At 39.8% G+C, this 22,802-nt stretch overlaps 1 protein-coding gene across 2 annotated transcripts in view; it reads left to right on the plus strand.

The window, feature by feature from the left end:
* Positions 1–22,802, plus strand: part of NCKAP1 (NCK associated protein 1) — a 44,044-nt gene continuing 21,242 nt past the window's right edge. The window contains exons 1-12 of one of the 2 annotated variants that reach the window (XM_050987613.1): positions 1–197; positions 10,553–10,663; positions 16,330–16,422; positions 16,626–16,682; positions 17,314–17,456; positions 17,537–17,627; positions 19,611–19,748; positions 20,384–20,432; positions 20,914–21,070; positions 21,612–21,668; positions 22,192–22,288; positions 22,515–22,621. In XM_050987613.1, the coding sequence (XP_050843570.1) occupies positions 90–197; positions 10,553–10,663; positions 16,330–16,422; positions 16,626–16,682; positions 17,314–17,456; positions 17,537–17,627; positions 19,611–19,748; positions 20,384–20,432; positions 20,914–21,070; positions 21,612–21,668; positions 22,192–22,288; positions 22,515–22,621 (1,208 nt within the window). In that variant the 5' untranslated portion in view covers positions 1–89. The remainder of the gene's footprint in view (positions 198–10,552; positions 10,664–16,329; positions 16,423–16,625; positions 16,683–17,313; positions 17,457–17,536; positions 17,628–19,610; positions 19,749–20,383; positions 20,433–20,913; positions 21,071–21,611; positions 21,669–22,191; positions 22,289–22,514; positions 22,622–22,802) is intronic. The other variant, XM_050987614.1, reaches the window with a different exon arrangement.

The following is a 22,802-nucleotide window of genomic DNA, read 5'->3' on the forward strand; positions in this document are numbered from 1 at the left end:
CGCCGGGCCGGGCGGACAGGGAGCGCCGGGCCGGGCCAGGCCGGCGGCCGCGGGGCTCTCAGCGGCGGTGCGGGCACCGGAGCGCCAGGATGTCGCGGTCCGTTCTGCAGCCCAGCCAGCAGAAGCTGGCGGAGAAGCTCACCATCCTCAACGACCGCGGCGTCGGCATGCTCACCCGGCTCTACAACATCAAGAAGGTGCGGGGGGCCCCGGCCGAGAGGGGGGGTGAACGGGGAGCCGCCCCGGCGCGATCCTCAGCGCCGCTCGGGCCGGCGGTCCGCTGGGCTTGCGGCTGTGCCGGCTGCGCCGCGGCCTAGCGGCGGGGCCCGGGAGGCTGGGCGGGAGCCGCCCGGCCCGGGAAGGGGGGCCCGGGGCTTTGGTGCGGCCGTCGCATCGATACCCGGAGAGAAGGATGAAGGAATGGAGGAGGCCGGGCCGATGCCGGCGGCGGCCGCAGGAGCGGGGCCTGGGCCCGGCGCAGCCCCCGGAGCCGCTGCCGCCCCGCTGCCGTGCGTGACTCACACGAGCCGCGAGTGGGCAGCGCCGCGGGGCTTTTCCCACGCCGAAACCTGTCGCTACCGAAGGGAAAAAGGGGATCGGGGTAAAATTAGTAAGTTTAATTTCGATAAGTTCGAGGCGCGCGGTTGCTTAGCAGCTTTCGGCGTGAGATGGAGCGGGTGCTTGGGGCTGCCGGGGTGCTGGGGCTGCTCCCCGGCTGCCCAGGGCAGTGGGTAGGTGCTGGCCCGGGTGCGGTGGCTCGGCCGTGCAGGAAGCTCTAGGTCTGGGTGTTGAGAGAAGGATGGGTCACGCCTTTGGTTAATTTCTCGGTTAATTTCTTCGGTGCTCGGTTAATTTCTCTTCGGGAGGTAATCGTTGTGCTTTGCTGTAGGAAGGAATGTAGTTCATGGCCGCAGAATCATATAATTATTTGGGTTGGAAGGGGACCTTGAAGATCATCTAGTTCCAACCCCTGTGCTGGGTGCTTGTGTCCTTCCCACCTTCATTTTCCTAATGAGAGAGAAACTGTCTGAAAGTGTATGGCCCCTCAACCCACTTCCAGTAATGAATACTAGTCAGGATTTTATTGCTTTGCCTTGAACACAATTACTTGAGAGGTTTTTCTTATTTCAAAGAAAATGCTAGTAACTACCTTTGAGCAGTGAGGACACCTTTGTGGGTTCAGCACATTAAAATTTCAGTGCTGTTCCCATGCTGAGTTCAGCTGCAGAGGCAAAGGGAGTGTGAGAGTTCTAGGTGCTTACTTGGTCCTCTGACTTCTGAACCCAGGTTTCTGTCAGGAGCGACCTTGCCTGACTCATCTGAAGTAGTGGATGTGTTTTGTCAAAGTTTTTTTCTCATATGGGAAGAAGTAAGAACTACCAGAAGAAGAAAGGACTACCAAGTGCGATGTTGATTTTAATGAAGTTGTTTTTTCAGGGGAAAAAAACCCCAACAAACCGAGTGATTGAAGCATTTAAAAGTCAGCGTTCATCCAAAGCCATTTCACTATTTGATGTGCACTTGAGTGTTTCTACAGATCTTCCTCACTGACGTAAATAAGGCATTTTAACTTGATGATTGCAAATTCTTGTCTTTCTGAAAGGTTCCTTTTAGTCTGTAGTTTTGTACTTTGGAAAATCCCTTCAGTTAAACAATGGCAGCAATATAATTACACTTCTAACAAACAGAAATCCACAATTTATGGGGATAACCATCAAAATGAGGAAGCTGTTTGTGTGTGTGCTTGTTGAGCTTTGAGAGAAATATCCCAGGTGAAAAATGAGCAAGGGGAATTTCTCCTGAGCGCAGCCGTGCTTTGCAGGGCAGGAAACAGGACTGGAGGAATGAAACCTTGCCTTGATAGCTCTGCCTTAGGCACTGTGAGTCTGGGCTCTGTTTTCATCCCCAGTGTTCGGGTGCAGGGACATTTACCCCTGTTAATGCTCCAGTGCCTACAGACATGTTTCTCCTTGGCATGTGTGGATGGCAGAGTCCTGAGCCTGGTGGCCCATATGGTGGCAGCTCTGCTGAGCTCATGTTTAGGAAGTGATGCAGATGGACAGGCTCTCTGTAGGGGAGCATCAGCACTGGGGGTGACACCACTTTTTCCTTCAAATGCCAAAATCTGAGTCCAGAATTGCTAAGTCTTGCCTACAGAGGGAGAGCAGGCATGACCAAGTGGCTTGATTATTGTGTCATGTGGAGTTTTGCAAACATGGAGATGTCCCGGGCACAACTCTTGTGTATTCATGTAGTGATTTGTGAATTCAAATAGTAATTTTCTTCAGCTGCAGTCAGACAGGGAGAACTGGCCAGCCCAGAGGGAGAGCCCAGAAGTCTTGGGATTGATGATTGTATTTTATTGTGAGTCTCTCTTCAGCCCAGCTGCAGCATCGCTGACTGCTTGGAACACTTTAGTATTGTTTATTTATTTATTTTCCTCTCTTTAAGCTGTCAATTCTGAAACTGCTGTTTAAGGTTCTGTCAGAGCTCTGTTGAAGATGATATCGAAACTGAAGTTAGTAGAAAACCACACAATATGTGGGTTTGCGGTTAAAGGAAATGGTTTAGACTTTTTTTAATAAGAGGAAGTGAGAGATTGAAATGTGTGTACCAGCAGTAGAGATTGCTGTAGATGCTGTCCAGAGAGTACAGATTTTCAAGAATTTTTAAGAATTAAGAATTTTTTCAACTGTTAGAAACAAAGCAGGAAAATTTCACTTCCCAAAGAATCACAGAAGTTGTTAAAAGCAGTTAGTAACAATGATTCTTTGTCTCATCTTCCTATACAAAGTTCAGTTTTGTTGCTGTTGTGCTTATAGCTGATAATTGTTCATAGTTTCCTGTTTACTGACCTTCTGTGCCACTCTTGGCTTTTGAAACAGTTAAAAGTTTGTTGTTTTTAAAACAGACGATCTGACTGGATGTTTTTTTTGCCTCTGAAAGTGGCATGGAAATTAGGAGAAGTGAAGTTACTAAGGTAATAGTGGCTGATGAGACAGAACTTTTATTTGTGCCCTGTAAGGAGGGGGATTTTTTGGTGCTGTTGTTATTTTGAAGGATGGCTCTTTGCTTGCTGCTTTCAGCTGTCTTTTGCATTGGGACCGGTATTAGTAATGAACTTGGAACTCTTTCCCTTGTGCTTTCTCTCTTGGTTTGTTCCTTCTGTTTTTGAAGAATTTACCCATGGTTATCTAGGTTATTGTCTACCCTGTAGCTATTATCACCACTTGCCTACTGTGTAAATCAAAGACAGCAGGGTTTTTTCGTGCCATCCTGGCTCAGGTGAAGCTTGGGTTTCATGATTACCTTCCAGTGCACACTGTCTTGTGTTGGTAAGCTTTGTGCAAATGCTGCCATTGCTGTCGACTGTTTTGTTTGAGAGTGGTGGCAGCAGGGAATAATCTTTTTTGTGGGCCTGTCTTTTGTTTGTTTATAAAACCCTTGGATACCAGGATGTGTTTACAGTAGGAGATTTGATCTTGAAATACCTGAAGTAGGGATTTAAGCACAGCAAATCAAGGGGGTGTGATTTTGGTGAGTGTGTAAGTAGTACTGCAGTCAACAGAACTGCTAGGGATGGAAGTTGAGGTTTTGAATTATTTAGAGGATATGTTAATCAAACATGAGTCTGTTATTTAGCATGAGTTGCTTTGCTAGCAGTGTTCTGTTGTTCTTCACAGTATAGGTTTTATGTTTGTTCACAAGATGTTTTTAAATGTTATTAACAAAACAAATCCTTTGAGTTTCCCAACTTGATTACATAGTATCTGAAAAATGAGGATCTTCAACCAACTCTTAGAAGTGAACTGCATCATCAGACTGAAGTCATAGATGAGGAACTTAACTGTTTGCAGAGGCTTTAGCTGACTTCTTATTTTCTTTGAAGGTGTAGTAGTGGAAATACTGGATTTTTTCCTATTTTGAGGGTGTTACTACTCCAATGTCAGAGTTGTAAAAGCTAGTTGATTGTTTTATTAGTAGAACCAGTGGATCGAGTGTACAGTTCTGCTCAGGCACTAGAGCAGTTGTTTAGGAAACAGTGGAAGAGATTTTAGGAAGAAGTTCCCAATCTGCAGAGCTCTCAAGTTTGGAATGGTGTAGGATTAGATCACCCTTTGGACACAGAGCTCTGGGCTGGAGTGCAGACCTCTGAGCTGAGAGGAGAAGCTCAGCAATAATTTAGTTTGAATTGTAAGGTTGGTGTTGAACAGATGATGTCAGGTAGTGTCTTCAGGTCACTGGGAAGTGTCTCGGGGTGGGGCAGTTTTGCTCTCACAGATGGCAGCAGTTCTTTCATGGTTAAAATGGCAGTGTGTGTTTGAGTCTGTGATCTTGGAGGAGTGGCTTTTACTGATTGATAAGCAGAGGAGTAAGCCCCTGACAAAAAAAAAAAATTCCTTTGCTCAGGAAGCAAACTCTTAACTGGTGATACCATATCATAGTATTATTTTTCACTCAGAAAAGCTATAAAATTTGTAAAGAAACAGAAGGACTTTGTAATAAAGTAAAAAATGTCCCAAAAATATGCAGAGTGGATTTTCCCTTTTGCATCAAGAGTAGATGCCCAGAATTATCTTGTTTCTTGGCTTACAAATACAGGTTACCTTGGCCCCTGCAATTGCTGCTCATTTTGTGTTAACAAAAAACCGAATCCAGTTTTAGTTGCAGGAGGTTTTTAAAGTTGTGTGCGGAGGAGATAGACCTAAAAAGTAATAACAGTTCCCATTTGGGGTTGAGAATAGACAGAGATGTCCCATTGCCTTGCTTCTTTTTATTAAGATGTTATTTTATGAACTACCTTGAGGAAAAGTTTTGTGGTAGTGAAACTTCTTACTTTTTTTTATCCTTTGCATTTCACCTGCCCCACATTTGATTAAAGCACCAAGGCCTTAAACAGGTGCTACAAACACAAGAGGACAATGTGAATTTCTCACTGTGCAGGGAGTGTCAAAGCCAGTGTATTTCATTCATTCACAGGGGATGGGTCACTCTGGACTGTTTGAAGAGACTTTACATGCTGACTGTAGCAAGGCTGCTGATGTGACCTCATCTGATTGTTCATGAGAACAATCTAAGGAAGTGCAGTCTGGATGCAGTTGTGATGATGAAAGCAGATGGATCTCCATGTTAGGGAAGGGTTGTGAAGATCTCATTGTCAATGGGGATCAGCAGGGGCTTGTTGGGGTGGGTGCCACCTCTGGTTCCAGTCACTCCTTGATTCAACAGCCTAGATGTTGCCTACTGTGTGCTTAATAAATTTATATGTAGGAAACTGGATGAGCTACAGAATCTGATTGAGATTCAGCTTGAGCTTAGAAATTGTAGGTGTGGTCTAACAGGCTTGGAGGTGGCTGAGCAAGTATGATTGTAAACTGCTTTGTGCTTAGTGGAATTTAAAGGACAAAATGAGAAGTAATGAGATTTTGAGTCTGGAGAAAATAGCTGGGAAAGATGAGGGACATCCCAGGGCAGACAAGAGCCAGGTAAGTTTTGCTGCAAAAAATCAGGGATGATGTGAGGTTATGTAAATGTGTGAGCAAGATAATCTGAAGGGAAAGTAAGTAATTGTTTTCCTCTACATCTCCTTCATTGAGATTCATTGGAAACATATCTGATTGACCACTCTTTTCAAGGAAGATGTGGACAAAATGGAGGAAGTTCAGGGCAAAATAATAAGGACAAGTGGTGCAGAAAATTGCACCCGTTAAAAGAATGGGACTGGGTTTTCAAGTCAGCTTATAAGTAATACAAAATTGTAAAAAATCAGGATTGCAGTAGAGAGATGGGGAATAGTTTATGCCAGCCACTATGACCCCCAGAGATCAAGAAGTGATGGATTGAATTAAATATTGGGAAACTGAAGAGAATATTAGAAAAGACTGTGAGAATGTTTTTGAATGTAGCCTGTTTGAGCCCTGTAAGTAAAGATTTGGCAGACATATCCCAGGAGCAATACAAATGCAGTTGATCCAGGTAGGTAGGCAATTTCTTGTGGTCCTTTCTAGCCTTTTCTTCTGATTTCACATGAGTTTAATTTTACTTAATTGAATTTCTGAGTAGTGATACACTAGGATTTAAAGTAAGGTGTGTACTTGGGGTTCAACACACACCAAATAATGAGTAAACACAGGGAAGATGTCTTGCTTAGATCTAGAAAACACTGGGCTGTAACACCTTTAATTGTAATTTTGAATTGATATGAAGGTGCATTATTTTAAGATTTGCATCCCTAGTAAATAGAAAGTGCAACAGCTGTTAAATTTCTACTAATTTTCTGCTGTATTTTGGATATGTCCAAGGCCTTCAGAGACTCTTCATAAAGGAGTTACATGGAGATTTCCTTCTGTTTCCAGATCTTGGTTGAAACTATTAGCATAATGTGTATCAAGATGCAGGTTTACCTTTCATAATTTCTGTATCTACAGCCATAAGTAATGTAATTTACTTGGTCCAAAGTCACCCTAGCTGTGCTGCTGTAGGACAGGTAAATTTTAGCTGCTTGTCTGTAGTCATTTTGTTGATTGATGGTGTTTTTTCTTCTCCTTCAACATCCTCTGCCCTCAAGTAGGAAGTGAAATGTTAAAGTTAGATTTTTGCAGTGAGAGCTGTAACAGTATTGGGGCAAAAGGTCTCTTTGCTGTATATTAATGTTGGTGTATTCTGGGCCAAAGGCAGTTGAACTGCATTCTGTTTTCCTGTTTAGAAGCCACTTGTTTCAGATGTAGGCCTTAAGCAGATTTTTGTAGTTGACTGTTTTCTTGTTGGCTGCTTCTGAATGAGTACAACACAGACAGTATAGATATATGTGGTATTTTTAATTTTCAAAGTGAAATTAGTATAGAAGAACCTAATAGCATCAAGTGAGGAAGAGAATCTGAATTTTGTGTAATAATAATATAACTGTTTACCTCAGTAGGATAGGTAAGTAAATGCTGTTTTAATTCAAAACATGGGGCCTGAACATGTGCAAACAGTGCAGGTAGTCTGATCTCTCTGAAGCTTGATAACTGCAGATGATAGCAAATCAGTATTGTGAATAGTGAACTCCTGAGCTACAGAAATCATTATTCTTGTTGGTAGTTGCACAGAGTGCCTTTACTTATCATAGCAGGGAACCATTCTAAAGATCTGTGGAAGGAAATGCTGTGTAACTTGAAGAAATCCAGCATCTGAATCCATTAAACTTTTTTTAAGAATTATGTAGATTAGTTTCTAACCATAACTTTGCATGATCTTTTTCAGCATAGCTGCTTGTCAGCTGTTCAGTAATATACAAAGGAATCCAGAGTTGGCTGCTGGGAGATTCTTTGAGTAGAATATTTTGGGGCTGAAGCAGCTGGAATCTTATAGCTTCAGAGTTGTATTCTGTGCATGCTGCACTAGTAAGAACATTTTAAATTGGTGAATTTCTTTTTAATGCTCAAAATTGTAGTAATTCTGGGTTGTGGGGTTTTTCCTAATAAGAAATGAATTGAGGAATGGTTATTGCAACCCACTTGGGGGGGCAAAGTGCAATCTGAGGCTGAGAAAGGGCTGCTGGTTTTGGCTGGTGCTTGGAATTCTGTGTGAATGCTGGAGAGCTGTATTTGGGAAATGGCCTTTGTATGTTCTACCATAGCATTCCTACCCCTTACAGTACTCACAAGGATTTTGTATTGACTAACTAACTATTAAAATCAAAAACTACATTTCTTAGCTACGTTCTAAGGCTATTGCCCTCAACGTCTTTGATCTTTTTACAGTAAAATTTGGTTTATGTGTCTTACCACACTTTCATGCTTGTGCAAAAGTGCTGGGATTGGAGTTTGCATATTAATTCTTCTATGCTTTATACAGTAAACTCTGGGCAGTTTGAAGTCTTTTCACCATTTTGGGAGAGGTTTAACTTATGGAGACTGTTTTACCTGTGATGCTGAATGCAGGTAACTGTATGGATGGAAACTGTTGGTGCAACAACACCTAGTTCTTGGATCTGTTAATAGCAGTTCTTAGAAAGGAGCTGAGCTGCTGTGGAGCATGGGAGAGTGACCCACTCCTTCAGTGACATCTCCTGTCCTCTTTCAGTTCAGTCTAGGTAGGCTGGGGCAGCTTCCTAGGAGCTGGAATTGTGTGTGTGAGAGATGCTTGTAACATCTAGCAGGAATTTTCTTATTTATCCATCAGGTTGGTGTAGTTCATGAGTAGGAAGAGTTACAGTTGCTTCAAGTATGATGTCAGCTAACAAATGGTGGGGAGAAGGAAAGAGGGAGATATTGCCATCTCCTGAGAGGATTGCCAGTTAGACTGGGGAGGACACTTCTCTTGGCTGGGGGCTGAGTTCTGAAGGCACAGGAGGATGTGCATGTTGATTTTTTCAGATCTGTTTCCTTCTGAGTGTGTGTGTGTAAGGGCTGGGGTAGAATGTAAGTTTTAGTAAGGAAAACATCTGTTTCTAGCAAAAATAAGGAGTGTGTGTGTGGAAGGAGTGTTTGAATTCAGACTGAAAAATTTATGAAGTCAACAGTGGCAGATTTCTTGTCTCCTATGTAACAGCAACCATGCTGGAATTTAGCAGGGCAGTAACAGTACACAGGGCTCAAATATGTGTCAGTTAACTTGTTTTCTTAGAAATCCTTCTAGTAGAGAAAGTTACGTGTTTTGTGGCAAGAACAACTAATTGAAATAATTTGACCAAAGTTCTGACACCCATGACACGGAGTTAATTAAAACTTCATAAATTTGAAGCTCTATGTTGAATATTTAATGCCTTTTTACAGTATAGTTTGACATGTGTGGTTTGCTGCTCTAAGGAGATTGAAGCAACAATTTAATATCTAACATACTGTGGATGTTGCTGAATTGATTTTCATTATAAATTCCTCTTCTAGATATGATGCTGTAATAAAGTTTAGTACCTTTGTGGGAAATTTAGCAAATATGAGCAGTTTGATATCAGAATAGTACATGAGTATACATCATGATGGTCATGTACTGCTACTGGTAGGTGTTTTAGAAACTTTCAATAATGACTCTTTTGTTTGTTTTTTTTTCTTGGCTACCGTTTCTTTTTCAGGTATGTAAAACTTCACTGAGTTTCTCTCCTTTTTCCCCCTGTAGTTGCATGTGATGTTTGTTAACCTTTTTCCCTCTCCACCTGAACTTAGTTTGGAAATACTATTAGTAGTTACGTGTCTCAGTGTATTCACAGTGCTTTGCACAATAGTTAAAATTCTAATAAGTGTAAAGTTGTTTGTGAGTGTTAGAATAATCAACATCCAGTAGAAAGTGTGCTGACTAGATACCAGGTGGTTGTAATGTTCTCTTGGACGTAGGTAATAGTGTATTAGTTCACATAAATGTAATACTTTAGAATTTAAGAGTAATTTGTTTATATGTAATTTTTCTCTCTTTTTATTACACTGCTTTCCCAGCAAGGACAAGTTTGGAAGGTTTGCAAAGCTTTTCACCTTCCCTTTGCCCGCTTGCCCGCTTTCAGAATCGGTCTCATACTCCATGACTTCTGTCTCTGCAGTCCACAACTCGGTCATAGAAATCAATGTGGAAAAGTTTTGAAATGAGTTGTCATTTGAGTTCACTCTGTTGTGTAGAAACGCCTAGCATGTAATTTAGTTTTGCATGAGATGTGAAACTCCTTTGCAAACCCCTCTGAGGAAAATAAAGCTCAATGAATATTTGAGAGAAACACGGTTTGAGCGCATATTTTGTCCTGTAAGTAACGCTGCCTCCAGTGTGTTACTCCAAATGAAACGGTGTGGCATGGCTCTCTGGTCAGAGTAGCAGAGCAGTGTCTGGCAGCATGCACTGGAGCTGGCAACAGGAGGTGCTTCCTCACGTGTCTGTCTGTCCAGAGAAGCTCTGCTGATCCGTCTACGTAAGTTGTTTAAGAGACCTTAGCTGTGACTTCGCATCAAAATTTAGTGAAACTTTTAGATTGCTGCTTTCAAAGCTCAGCCCATGCTGCTGTAGGAATAAAGAACATGAGTAAAAGTTCAGTTTAAGGAAACAGACTGTGTTAGGCAAATATTGGTGGTTTGATTGTGGGATGGGAAATTGTCTTGCAGTTACAAGTGGGAAAAAATTGAATGCAGGTTGGTGGTGGGGGGTTTAGTTTTGTTTCACAAAGGATAGTTTAATCATTTAATGTGCCCAGCACTGTCCTCCACAGATGATGACATGATCGAGTTCTCTAACAGTTTGTTAACTCCAGATGAATACAATACTACCTCAAACCAGGAATAGCATTAAAAGGAAACATTTTTTTTTTCTCCTTCTTTTAGGACTGAGTTTTTTCCCTCACTGCTGTTCTGCACTAACTGCTTTGATACTTCCATGCATCTTTTTCAGTAGAAGAGCATCTCTGTACTGTTTCCCATTGCATATTTCAGCTGTGACAGTCCCTGCACTTTGCCTTTCATTTTATCACCTGCTCACTAAAAGCAAACAAACGAAAAGAGGAATCTTTCTAGTTTGTCTTCAGATTTGCAACTTTCACTTAGCTTTACAGGGATGATTGTGTTTCTACTTCATTTTGTGTTGTATTTTTTTATAGGCATGTGGTGACCCCAAAGCCAAACCATCCTATCTTATTGACAAAAACCTGGAATCTGCTGTCAAATTCATAGTCAGGAAGTTTCCAGCAGTAGAAACACGCAACAACAACGTAAGTAATCAAATGGCTGTGTAACTCTTTTCCTTACTACCCTTTCAGCACCATCTGGGAGGTTTACATTTGCTTATAAAGCATCTGGTGCTGACAGTTGCAGTTGGAATATGGTTGTTGATTCATGTGTCTGGCAGGATACTTGAGAAGGAGCTATCTTTAAGGAGAGAATATTAAACTGTAATTCTGGTTGGGTTTTGTTAGGATAGGACTCTCTCTGGTTTTCTTTTTGCCTGTTCTCTTCCTTGCCATTTCAAAGAATTGTCAATGGGAAGAAATCCTTGGAAAAATCATGCCTTACTTTAATAGGAGAAATTCCTGGTGACCAGACTGATTGAAGAAGATGAAAGTTGCATAACTTTATTTGTGATGTGTCCCAACCAGCAGATCAGTAAAAAACCACCTGTCTGCGAAGTGGGAAGAAGTGTTTGTGCTTTACAGGTGCCTTTGCCTATGGAGTCAGTCCCTGTGGGAGTAAAGAATGCTTTAGTACATAAGGAGAAAAATTGTGAGGTACAAAAATATGGAAATGAAATTGTTTCCTCCTCATGGAGTGAGTTCAGTTGCAGAAGTAAATTATGTCTTACCTTTGAGTGGCTGTGTTGCTGAATTTGACTTTGAAGCCTTTTTTTAGGTGAGTGTTAGGCTAGAGGCAGGCATTTTGGCAGGTGATGTACACTTGTTTCCCTGTTCCAGTCTGAAAGACAAGGGCCCTTCAGAAGTTTGTTTTACCTGCTTGTATTTCTTTCCAAAGGTGGGAAGTGGAGGTAGGTGTTGGGTTTGCATGTTCCCTGCATGCAAGTGCCTGCCTGTGTGGTTGGGAGGTTTAGGCTTGCTTTGAGCATTCAGGTTTCTGCAGAGTGGCAGGGCTGATAGCAATGAGAATAATTAGTTTCCTTTACATGGCCATCTCAAATTTGTATGTAATGTCTCCAGTAATACCAATGGAGAGAAAACCCAAAGAAACCAGAAGAGGACTTTACCTTATGGAGGAAACTATTTCATTAACATTGTGCTTTTTCACTTGAAAACTTGTACATGCTTTGCACTCTTTAATATTGCTCATCTCTGTATTGAATTTGATTGTGTTAGTAACAAATATAGAAATTCTTTGTCAAATTAATGTGAAAATAGTAAATCTGTTAAACCATGTTTGGTAAATGCTTCCATGTTCTTTAAGTTTGGGTGGCAGATCAACTATTAAAAGATAATGTACATTGAATTTACTTACTCCAGCTGCATGTATGCTTTAAATGTCTTCCAGTTTTTGATTATGAATTTGGAGCTTAACTAATGATAGATATTTAAGGATTTGCTGCTGTGAAGTTTATGGAAAGAGATCAAAGCAAACTTGCTATATTTTGACAATCACAGTTTCTAAAATAGGACACACTCACAATATTTTGTCATTGCTGTGTGTTTATTTACTATGAGCCAGCCAGGCCTGTGCTTATTAAACAGAGATGACAAAAGCCTACCCTCCTTATGGATGAGCACTCTTTAAAGCAGGATTTTAAGCTCTAGTAACAGGCAGCTGGGTGTCTGTCCTGCAGTCAGAGCTGATGGCATTTCACTTAGTTATTTGCAGGTCTTTCCCATAGAGTGTTGTAACTCCCAGAAAAAGAAAAGGGTGATCAGAGATATAAAAGGGCAAGAAGCTAATTGGAACAGAGGCACATTGATTAAAGAATTATCACAAAGGATTACTAGTGGAAATAGCTAAGAAATCCTAAGTTATGTTTCCTCCTTGCAGTGCAAATTCCAGGACACCCTTCCAGGGAGGGGATTTGGATTTTGTGTGCTGGAGGGCAGCAGTTGCCACTGCCTAGCACTGGGAACCTTTGCTTTTACATGTCAGTAGGTGATGGTGCCAGACAAGCTTGCATTCAATTTTAGAGAATAGCTAGGGCCAGATTTCTTTTTTTTGACCTATTTTAACTGTTGTTTCTCAGGTATTGTCATCTACAGTGTTTTGTGTCCTAGAAATGAGTGACACAATTGAAGAGTATGAGCAGTGTTTGCTGTAATCAGATGATCTTGAAAAGATGAATTTTCAGAAATTCTGTTATATTTGCTCTTGGTATCTTTTACATCTTTATCCATGGAAAACTGAGTTCCTGGTTTGTTCCTCCTCCAGTGTTTGATGTGCTGAGTCTTCAGAGCAATGTCTGATAGTTGCTGGTTTTCAGCATTGCACTGAGAGTGAAAGATTGTGCACAGTTCAAACAGGGACATGGCTGCTGAATCCTTGCTGATCAGGCTGGAAAATTAAATGGAGTAGTTCATCTTCCAAAGGATTAATTGTAGATAACTCTGCACCTTGATCATAACTCTCTCTCCCATTGTTTGAGGGCAGTCCCTGTGATGTCTTACACCTTTCTTTTCCAATAACCATTGTGAATCACATCATCTTGACATTGAGCAGTTTGAAGAGCAGGCTCTTACACTGGTAATGAAATAGGCCAGCAGGGTGGTATTGCTGCACACTGTATGAAATAACCTGCAAAGGAAGAAATCAACAAAAATATCATATAAGCAAAAATATAAACAAAAATGTGAAGGATTCAGAAAGTGAGAAGTAAAAAAGATAGCTAGAATCCTGTTTAAAAGGAAAGTTTCTTCTATGTTTGGGGGAATTTTACTATTTATAATTATTTTAAATTAACTAAAGATTGTTTTGAAAAAGCTTTCTAAGCTGCAGATGGCTTCCAAGAACTTTTTGGCACCGTTGTTCTTGGTCAGGTGTGTGATCTCATTGTGCTTGTATTGACTCAGAGTAGCATTTATTGTTACTGAATTTCCTGGCCTGGCTTCAAAAGGATTGTTCCAAAGTTAGGGATGCAGAAGCAGCCTGATTTTTCTGAGAGCTGTTTAGACTTCATCCTCTTATGAGGGGGTTCCTGTGAGGTTCTTGTCACAGAGAAGTTGAAAGAGAGCATAATGAACTCAAAAAGAATGTTGTAGAACCTAAAAGTTGCTCTGTTCTCAGTCAGGGCTAATACTTAAAACCTTTTAAAACCAGAATAAAATGCTTCACAATGGGGAGCTGGAGATGCAGAGAGAAAGGACAGAATTATTTTTTTAGCTTGTGAGTAGGATTTGATAAATCTGCTCCATGTCTTTGTGTGATGAAGTCGTAGCCCCCCTTCTGCTTTCCCAAACACCACACAGAACAAGTAGTGAGAATATCTGTCTTCTTCCTTGAACACATCTTTTTCTTGGTTTGTTCCTCAGCAATTTTCTTGTAGAAAAACTTATTTTTTTACATGTCTCTTGGAAAAAAATTGATGTTCAGTCATTGCTTAGCACAAAGTAGACCAGTGAAGCATCACTTTGAAATTTGTAAGTGTTTGGTGAGGGAGGGAAGGATCAATTTTCCAGGTAATGCTAGTCTTCATCACATAGTAGGTGTGTTCTCAGCAGGGTTCATATCAATTCCATTTGTTCCTATCAATTCCATTTGTTCCTATCAATTCCATTTGTTCCTATCAATTCCATTTGTTCCTATCAATTCCATTTGTTCCTATCAATTCCATTTGTTCATTTCAATTCCATTTGTTCATCAATTCCTTCCATTTCCTGCTCTATTGTGTCTGTGGGGACTGGCAATAAGATCACTTGGGAGCAGAGGATGAGCAGTGTGAGCATTTCCAGTCTGCCTGGGTTAGGATCTATAGTTTTGAGTTAGTTCACTTTATTTTTTGATTTTTTGCCTTTTCCCTTTTAGATCTCAGTGTGTGTTTGGTTTGCCTGCTGTGTCTTTCACAGTTTCACTTCCCAGCAAGCTGGTTACACACAAATCAGATGGGTGTGGGAGAGCTGCTGTGGGCACAGACTCTGAACCTCCCTGGCTAAAGCCTATTAGAAGTCATTAATTCAAGCTTTTATTAAATGCTTTCTTCTGTTAAAAAACCTAAACCCCACTTTGTACCAGACTTTATAACCAGTCTTGATTTTTAATTTGTGAGAGGTGCTTTCAGTAATTAGTGAAATTACTCTGGAGTCTGTGTGCTGATGCTGCATGCTTCACTTTCTGAGCTCGAGGAAGTTGAAGTTAAAGCTGTGTACTAGAAAAACTCCAGCTTTAATCCTCATGCTGAGGATCAAAACACAAGTCTTGGGATTTGAGAACAGGTTTTGGTAGAGCAGCAGATTAAATGGGAATAACCTTTTTCCTGGTGCATGAGATTTATCAGGACAAGTTACAAAATAAACACATGTACTTGCACCTCTCTCAATTAAGCCTCAGCTGATGCCTATGTGAAAAAGTCTTCAATAATAGACAGGCATTCAAAGTCCAATCCTTTGCCATGGTTTAAGAGTGGACAGGAGTATTTTATAATGCAGCCATTCTGATTTGCTCCTGACTGTCTATTCCTGTCTTCCTTGGCAATAATGAAAGTGTTATGGCTCAAGACTTCTAAAAAATCATCTTCACCTCTGAAAATTCAGAGAGAAACGAAACTTATCTTACATTTGTGATCCAGGCCGTTTGTTTTATGAATTTAGAAGAATTTTGATGCTTTGCATAAAACTGAGAATACAGAGCACAGATTTATAAAAGAGTGTGAGCTGAAGGAGCACACTCAGTTCTAACCTCTCATGAAAATAAGTTAATCCATTTGAAGCAATTTCTTAATCTGTCTTATAATTGATTGCTCTTGTTGAGAAAAAGATGTTATTTAACTTGATCATCTTTAGTTTAAAATCTGGCAGATTTTTGGAGGGTACTTTTTCCTATTGTTCCTATGCTTTAACTCATTTCTATTCCTGTGGCAGGAGGGAGATGTAATTTGTAGCTGGATATTGCCAGTTAAATATTTGGATATTTGCAGTGCTGTGAGACTGTCCTACACAGATGAACAGAATGGCTGTTCACTGGCAGCTGCTTTTGTGTTCTTAATTGTCTAAGTGATCAATCTTGTTCCTTCAGAAAATCTTTTCAAATCAATAGTATTTCATTGCCTGTTTAAAATATATAAAAAAATAAATCCATGTGAATTATTTTACCTTTGTATTCACGTTTGCCTCTTCCATTTTATCCACAAGTGTCTAATGCTGGTGTTTTGCTTCTTTTATGTTTCTTTATTTTGTTGCTTTTGTTTGAATGTATTATTGTGTTTATATGGAACTGGTCAAAGAACCGTTACTGTATTTTATGTTTGTATCTACATTTTATTTTGCATGCTTAACGTGGCTTTGCCTGGATATTCTTTTTGGTAAGTTCAGAATTTAAAAGCATAATGTTTTTCTGTAGTAAAGTTTGTAACCTGCCACCTTATTTTCTTCCACCTCAAGTAACATAATTATTTTGGTTTTGGCATACTGATTTGTGCTCATGTGCTGTTCTGCTTTTGCAAATGATACATATGTGACAACATAACACTTCTGACTACCATTTCCATCTCTAGCTGAGCTAAACAATATGATCTGGTACTAATGGGTACTAATGTAACTTTTATCCTCAACATGTAGCAGGCAGCTGTTAAAATGATCAGTGCTGAGAACTCTGTGTATTTGGCACACGCAGAACCTCAGTCTTTAAAAACCATGTTCCAGCTTCTTTGCATAGCCTGGTGGTTTCTCTGCGCTTCACAGGTCTTACTTGGCAGCACTCTTCTCAAGATCTCCTAAGAATGGTGTGCATGTTTATGTTTCTCTTTTAGCAACAGCTTGCTCAGCTCCAGAAAGAAAAATCAGAGATTTTGAAGAACCTGGCGTTGTACTACTTCACGTTCGTGGATGTTATGGAATTTAAGGTGAGGCATTGCAAATGTGTGAGTTGTTCTTTCACACTGGGTTTCTGTAATTGGATTCATGAAATAACACCTTATAGTGAAATAGCTGAACTTGAAGCTCTGTTCTTCAAATAAAAAAAAAAAAAATGAAGCTCCATCACTAATCCTAGTAGTGTGATTTAATTCTATCTTTTTAAACTAAAGTTATCCCTTTGTTTTTCAAGGACCATGTCTGTGAGCTGCTAAACACCATTGATGTTTGCCAAGTCTTCTTTGATATTGTAAGTTTCTAGGTTTAAGCTTTCCAAAGTGTTTATATTCAGAGTCCTGTGGGGAGAAGGACTTGTTTTTATTAGTCCAAGAAACATCACATCTCCAGTTATAAATGCAAGAGAAATAAAAACAATCTAGGGTTCACATTTCTGACTTCTATAATAGATAACCTTTCTTAGTAGGGTTCTTATGGACAGTAGTAACAGTGTTGTTTCCAAACATAAACATTTTTCAGTAATTGTTGATTTATTGCATCTGCAAATCAATTCCTAGTCATCTGTGTGCTTATGCCTTGTGAAACCATTTGGGTCTTAGTAAAATACAGTTCATAGGCATGGCACTGCTGACTGCTTAATGAACAAGAAAAGTTTTCCTGTCTGTCAAGTAATCTGTGACACTTAAGCCTGGAAGGATTTATTTGGATGCTTTGCTGTCATGAGTGCAAGCAGTTCTGGGAAACTGAATGAGTAAATTAAGGTTATAGAGAGTCACGTGCCACCAGAACAAGAACTTTGTTCAAAAGACTGCCCATTATAATTAAAAATGCTGAAAATTGGAAATGTGGAAATGTAAGGAAAAAATGTGTTATGCTTGCTTCTAAAAGTTTTTAAATGATAATTTCCTGGTGTTCATTTCCAGACTGTAAACTTTGATTTAACAAAGAACTACCTAGATTTGATTATAACCTACACAACTCTGATGATACTGCTGTCCAGAATTGAAGAAAGGAAGGCTATCATTGGACTGTATAACTATGCCCATGAAATGACCCATGGAGCAAGGTAAAAACTGATTGTGCAAAAGATGTGGATGATGGTAATGACAGTAACAGCTACACCTCAGTGAATTGTTTGTTTTTTAGTGACAGAGAATATCCACGCCTTGGCCAGATGATTGTGGATTATGAAAATCCTTTAAAGAAAATGATGGAGGAATTTGTACCTCACAGTAAAGTATGTAACTCCTTTTCACAGGCATGCAGTAACCTTCATTGGGAGAAACAGAGATAAAAACAAATGTGCAAGAGTTTGTTTTGTTGAAGGCCTTTTGGTATAAATCTTACCTGAGATTTCTGCTTGCATTGAATATCTAGGGCTAGGGATTGACACCCAATTAAAAAGCACAACCTGCAGAAATACAGCAATGATGAGACCCATTAGTAAGGTGCCATTTTATTCACTAAGGATTAGAAATTAATTAAAAATCAGTTGTGGATCATCTGAGAATAGCTACTTTTGTCTTTTGTGTAAGCTTGTAGCTTGAAGTTAAAGAGATTCCCAGTGTTTCTGTGGAGTTGGTTGGTGTGCTCTGTTGCCATCCTAGATGAATGTGATTTTCTGGTTTGTAACCTGAGGGACTTTGCTTTGGATTGTGCAAAAGATCACCTCTGCCTCTTTAACAGTAGCTCCTCTACTCCAAAGCTGACACTGCTGAGCTGCCTTCTCTGAGTTAAAGGAGCTCAATCCCTTTAGTCCTTTCTGTACAGATGTTTCTGAGTTTCTGTCCTTACACAATTGGTTGTGTTGCAGTTCCATGATGTTTTTTCTAGGCTGTATTTTCTTGTGAGAATACCTTGGAAAAGTTACAGAAGCCTTGCCAAAGTCAAAGTATATCCTGTTTTATCACTTCCCTTTGTTCACTAGATTTGCTATTCTGTCAAACCAAATTAAATTTCTCTGATCAGGACTGACCAAGTATTATAAAGATGTTACTTTGTAGTTGCTTACAAATTAATTGCCTAACAATTACAACTTACTACTTTAGAATCTTTGGAAGTACCTTAAGTTAAATTCTAAGTTATTACCTAATGTTTTTAAGGTTTGGGTTTTTCTTAACCTAGTTTAAAGTTTAGGTACTGGTTGTGTTTTCTTTCTCTAGGTGCTTTTCTAGATTTTTCTCAAATTCCTTAAACTTTTCAGTCCTGTCACTAGAAGTTCAGAGCTTTCCATCTACTTTCCTTAGTGCTCTGAAGTGGAATAGTTTCCAGTACTTCTAACTTGTCTGTAATCTTATTGGTGTTGCACTTTCCATGATTCCTGTCATGTAAAGACTCACTTTGCCAATGATGTCATTTACAAGTAATCTTTTCTGGTGCACTTTGTAGCAAAGATGCTTTACTTCTCAGTCTGATCTTTGTTGATGCTCTTGTATTTAATAGTGGATCAGCCATTGGCACATTTGTAAAGAAGGCTTTCAGTACATTTTTTGCTCTTGTGCTTATTCTGTGCCAGGAGGATAAATTGGAGTCAGGGATCTTTTCAGGTGCCATACTACAGGAACATCCTTGGGCTGCACTCTCGTGGAGCTGCCCACTGAAGTTGGCATTTGTGATCCCACTGCTTTGCAGCAAAGCAGGCAGTTCTTTAGTCCTTTACATTTAGCTTTGGCAGATGACTTTGGTTTCTTTGCCTGCGTGACCTCCTCTGCTCTCACACTGTTCAGATCTGGCTCCCTGAGGATTCATTCCAGCACCAGTATTGATAAAAAAGTCAGGGGAAAGCTTAATTTGCTACAAGGATATTCCTGCAGACAGTGTCTGCTCCAGACAATTATAGTTTGCTGCCATGGGGAAAGACGCAGGGAAGGGAGTGACACAACAATTGGGATGCTTGAATAAGTCATGAACAACTTCCAGGTGTGTGTGAGGGGGCTTTTATGCTTTATTTTGTGCCTTATTTTTTCCATGTCCTCCAATTCTGAACTCAAACTCTAAAATAATAGCAAACAAACTTTCTTGCTTCTTTGCATCCTTCCTCTAGCCTGGAGTAATCTTTTATATGTTAAATAAGCTAGGTGCAATGGGGTTTAACCTTATGTTTAATTTCAAAACTAGTTCACTAAAATGTTTTGATGGCTGTTAGTAATAATGCTGAGGAAACAGCTCTGCTGATGAAAGAGTCCTGACCATCCCAACTGACCATGAGCCTGCTTTCTAGTCCCTTTCAGATGCTCTGATCTCACTCCAGATGGTCTATCCTCGACGAAATCTCTCAGCTGACCAGTGGAGAAACGCACAACTGCTGAGCCTCATCAGTGCCCCCAGCACAATGCTCAACCCTGCACAGTCTGACACAGTATGGTCTTTTAATTCACATTCTGTCATGGAGTTCACTAAGGTTTTCTGATGAGAGCAGGGGGAAGGTTTTCTCTCATTCAGTAAAGTTTTTGTTACATTAACCCGTGCCTTCAGCTTCAGTCATTTGTTGAGCAGAAGATGAGGGGAAGCAATGTTAACCTGTGCAGTTGTAAAGGGAAGGAATCCTGAGTACCCTCTCAGGTGTTCATGAGGAGATTGAAAATCACAGCTGGTCCTTCCTTTAAAATTTGTGTTTGCACTTGCTGCCTCAGCTGTGCTAGGAATGATTATCTTTCTGAAAAAAATGGAAGCTTTAATGGCTGTCAGGTTGTGATTAGTATCCATCAAAAGCTTTTAATTCTTGAATATTGTTAAATACAATGTTTATTGAAAATAAATGTTTGTCAAAATTTGTTCAAGGTGTTGCAGGGTATGGAAGCTCATTTAGCTTCCATAATTTCATGATGAAAGCTTTCATTCTAGCCCTCAATTCTGAAGTGCTGAAACACTGAGTCACTGTTAGTGGTCAGTGGCCTTCTAAGCTCAGCATTTAAGGCTTTGTTTGTCCCTTTTTGCTAATTTGTAGCACACTCGTTATAACGAGTGTGCTACAAATTACTGTTTTTTTAACAGATGCCATGTGAATACCTATCTCTGGATGCAATGGAAAAATGGATCATTTGTGAGTAAAATATTCTGGAACAGCTCATGGTTGTATTAAAAAAAATTAGTTAATATTTAAAAGACTACTTGCTTTCTGTACTGTACAACAGCTGTGTTAATTACAGCTATTAATTGCAATTAATGGCTTGATTAAATTTCATTTGTACTAAGATGCAGTGAAGCTAGAGTTTAGCATGTTCTGCTAAATCATGCATGTGCATCAGTTTGTTCCAGACTTGGACTGGGAGTGAGGCCTTCAGTAATTCTGATGAAAGTAGTCAAGTATTATCAGGATAAAGTAATTAATTTCAGACCAATATTGCAAAAATAGATTAGAAGTGGGGAGGGAGGTATTTTCTGGATATTAGAAAATGTTCTACATGAAAGAGTTTATTAATGATCTGTGCAGACTGTTTGTACAAGGTACAGCATCATCTCACTGTTCTCCTACTGTCTTTGTGCATCTGGTTTGTGACACACATCAATGTGAACCTTTGAAGTTGGATTTATTTTGTGCCATGGAATCCTAAATAGTGATGCTACAGCCTTGAATCTTTGGAAACTTGCACTTCAAAGCAGCTCTTGCTTGGCTCTGTTTCGAGACGAGGTGTTCCATATTCACAAAGCTGCAGAAGATTTGTTTGTAAACATAAGAGGGTAAGTTTTTGTTCTCCTTTCAGAATCTCTGCTAAAAGCACCATATTTCTTGAAGGACTCTTTCAAACAGATTATTTCTGTTTCATTTAAGTTCTACCTAGATACACAAACATTTTTGTATGGTATCTTTACTGTTTCTTTAAAGCATAAATTTTAGGGGCCTGATTTCATAACCACCACACCTTTTTTTATCCCTGTTCTGAAAGCCTGCTGAATCAGTCTCTAAAATGGCAGGTGATCTCACCCACAAATCTTGATTTACTGAAGGGAAATGACGTTATGAATGTGGGGTTTGCTTGAAAAATTGCATCTTGCTGCCACTATTTCTGCAGTACATTATGTGAAAACTCAGAAACAAAGCTGACACCTCTAGCAGCAAACACCAGGAGCACTTTAGTAGATTTTTGTTTTGGGGATCCAGTTTTGGCATTTAGCTCTGCTCAGGACCTGGTGTGCCATTGTAGCTCCTCTCAAGTCCCACTCAGCTCTTTCTAAAATGTGCTGCTGATTGTTATATAACATCTGATTGCTTTTATTGCAGCTACAACAAGCGCATTAATGACATCAGAGAGTGCAAAGAAGCTGCTGTTTCACACGCGTAAGTGTCTTAAAAAGTTCTTCTGGCAGATTTTAGGATTGGTTTTCTTAAAGCAAAATTATAAAGATTGTACAAACAGAATTTGTCAAATGCAGAATTAGTCATGCATTTTCAAATGAATAATTTTCTGATTGTTCTTTTAAATCTGGATTTGCTTCATGTCATTACCAATTTATTTTCCCAAGTTCTGGATTATTTTTCAAATTATCAGGGTGGAAGCATTTAGTTGATTCATTAGTTATGTTTTGTCTGATTGCAAAAGGTGAATGCAGATTAAACAGAAATGTTTTAATGTAGTCAAATGCACATCACAGAGAGGGGACAGAACTTGGGGTTCAAATTTATTGATGCTTCAAGAATGTTTGGTATTGGTGATGAGAATGTGGTTCAAAAAATTGGCATTCTTCAGAATTCTGAAATTTGGAGTTGGTATGATAAAATCTGCCTATGCTTGGCCTTAGATGCTTTTGCAAATCAATGTTCTGTGTCTGGCCTAGTGGATCATTTTGTTCTTTTGGTGCAGTGGTTCCATGCACAGAGAGAGACGCAAGTTTCTACGTTCTGCCCTCAAGGAACTGGCCACTGTCTTGTCTGACCAGCCAGGCCTGCTGGGTCCCAAGGTAATGACAGCTTTTTTACTTTGCATTTCAGCAAAAACCAGCGTGCTTCTCAGTGGTAAATCCAATATTTCTTTCCTTTGGGGGGGAAAAACTCCTCCTTTCAGCCTGAGAAAACCTGCTTCATTTTTAAAGTTTTTGGGTTTTAGGGGCTAGCTGCCTCTTGAGTGCACAAACCATTCAGCTCTTGTGTATTTTGATAAGCTTGTGAACAATTCTTGTTTTTCAGGCACTTTTTGTGTTTATGGCATTATCCTTTGCTCGTGATGAAATTATTTGGCTTCTTCGTCATGCAGATAACATGCCAAAGAAGAGTGCAGATGATTTCATAGATAAGTATGTTCATTTTTCATGCAGCTCCTTCAATACTAGAATTACACAGACAAAATAAATTTGAAGGCAGTGGAATCTCAGAAAAGGTTGGCTGTATGGAGCAGCTGGGAATGTTCAGAAGAGTTTTGCTTGAGAATATTGAGTGTCCCACCAAAACAGAAAACTGAAAATGCTGTCCTAGAAA

This window comes from Serinus canaria, assembly GCF_022539315.1.
Source record: "Serinus canaria isolate serCan28SL12 chromosome 7 unlocalized genomic scaffold, serCan2020 HiC_scaffold_29, whole genome shotgun sequence".
In the NCBI taxonomy this organism is placed as follows: domain Eukaryota; kingdom Metazoa; phylum Chordata; class Aves; order Passeriformes; family Fringillidae; genus Serinus; species Serinus canaria.